Source organism: Propithecus coquereli, unplaced genomic scaffold, assembly GCF_000956105.1.
Source record: "Propithecus coquereli isolate 6110/MARCELLA unplaced genomic scaffold, Pcoq_1.0 Scaffold30, whole genome shotgun sequence".
Classification (NCBI taxonomy): domain Eukaryota; kingdom Metazoa; phylum Chordata; class Mammalia; order Primates; family Indriidae; genus Propithecus; species Propithecus coquereli.
The window spans coordinates 4,017,086-4,018,031 of NW_012148619.1; the positions used below are offsets into that span (position 1 = coordinate 4,017,086).

The 946-nt window shown below is 34.7% G+C and overlaps 1 protein-coding gene across 1 annotated transcript in view; it reads left to right on the forward strand.

Annotated features, from left to right (window-relative positions):
• The first annotated feature begins 335 nt into the window (after window positions 1-335).
• Window positions 336-946, forward strand: part of LOC105814599 (cleavage stimulation factor subunit 3) — a 16,448-nt gene continuing 15,837 nt past the window's right edge. The window contains exon 1 of the mRNA XM_012649638.1: window positions 336-523. Within this exon, the coding sequence (XP_012505092.1) occupies window positions 376-523 (148 nt within the window). The 5' untranslated portion in view covers window positions 336-375. The remainder of the gene's footprint in view (window positions 524-946) is intronic.

A 946-nucleotide genomic window follows, 5' to 3' on the forward strand; every position in this document is an offset into this window, starting at 1 on the left:
CTATTAATACAAAACTATTGAAATATAAAAAGACAGTTTCTCCCAAGATGGCAATAATAATGCCACCAGATCTTTAGTCATGTTGATCTGTCAACTCCTACATCCTGGGAGTGACCTCCTAGATCACCTGTAGAGAGGACCCATGAGTGTTCTGTTTACCCAGTTCCTGGGAACCTGTTCTTGAATGGGTAATAATTCTGTTATCTTTCTCTCTACTCTTAAATAGTTTAGATTATATTAACAAAGTGATATTTGGAAAAATTAGGCATTTTGAATGAAGTATTCCTAACCAATCAACTTCATCCTGTATATCTAAGTTGTTCCAGGCTCACCAAAGAATTCTAAATTCTTGTTGTCTAGGAATATGAGACAGTAATGAAAGGTTTAGACCGCAATGCTCCTTCAGTGCCTCCTCAGAATACTCCTCAAGAAGCTCAGCAAGTAGATATGTGGAAGAAATATATACAGTGGGAAAAGAGCAACCCTCTTCGTACAGAGGATCAGACCCTTATAACAAAAAGAGGTAACAAGAGTAACCTTCCTGGGACTCCAATTATATGTATGTTAGGACACTTCCCATATGTTACTGAAGCTCTGTTTTTTACCTGTAATCTTTTTTTCTCTTATGTTCTTTAGATTCAATCATTTTTATAGATTTATCTCCATGTTCACTGAACCTTTGTTTTATCACATGCAGTGTGTTATTAAGCCCATCTGGTAAATTCTTCATTTCATACTTTTCACTTCTATACATCTCCATTTTAGGAATTTTTTAGTTTTTATAGCTCCTTTTTTATAGTTTCCATTTCTCCATTGAGATTCCATGTGTGCCCATTACTATCTTTTTTTAAATATGGGCCATCAGCCATCGTGGAGTTGGTTTTCTTTGATTGCTTTTTCTTTTGACTGTAGGTCATATTTTCCTGGTTTTTTTTTTTTTTTTTTT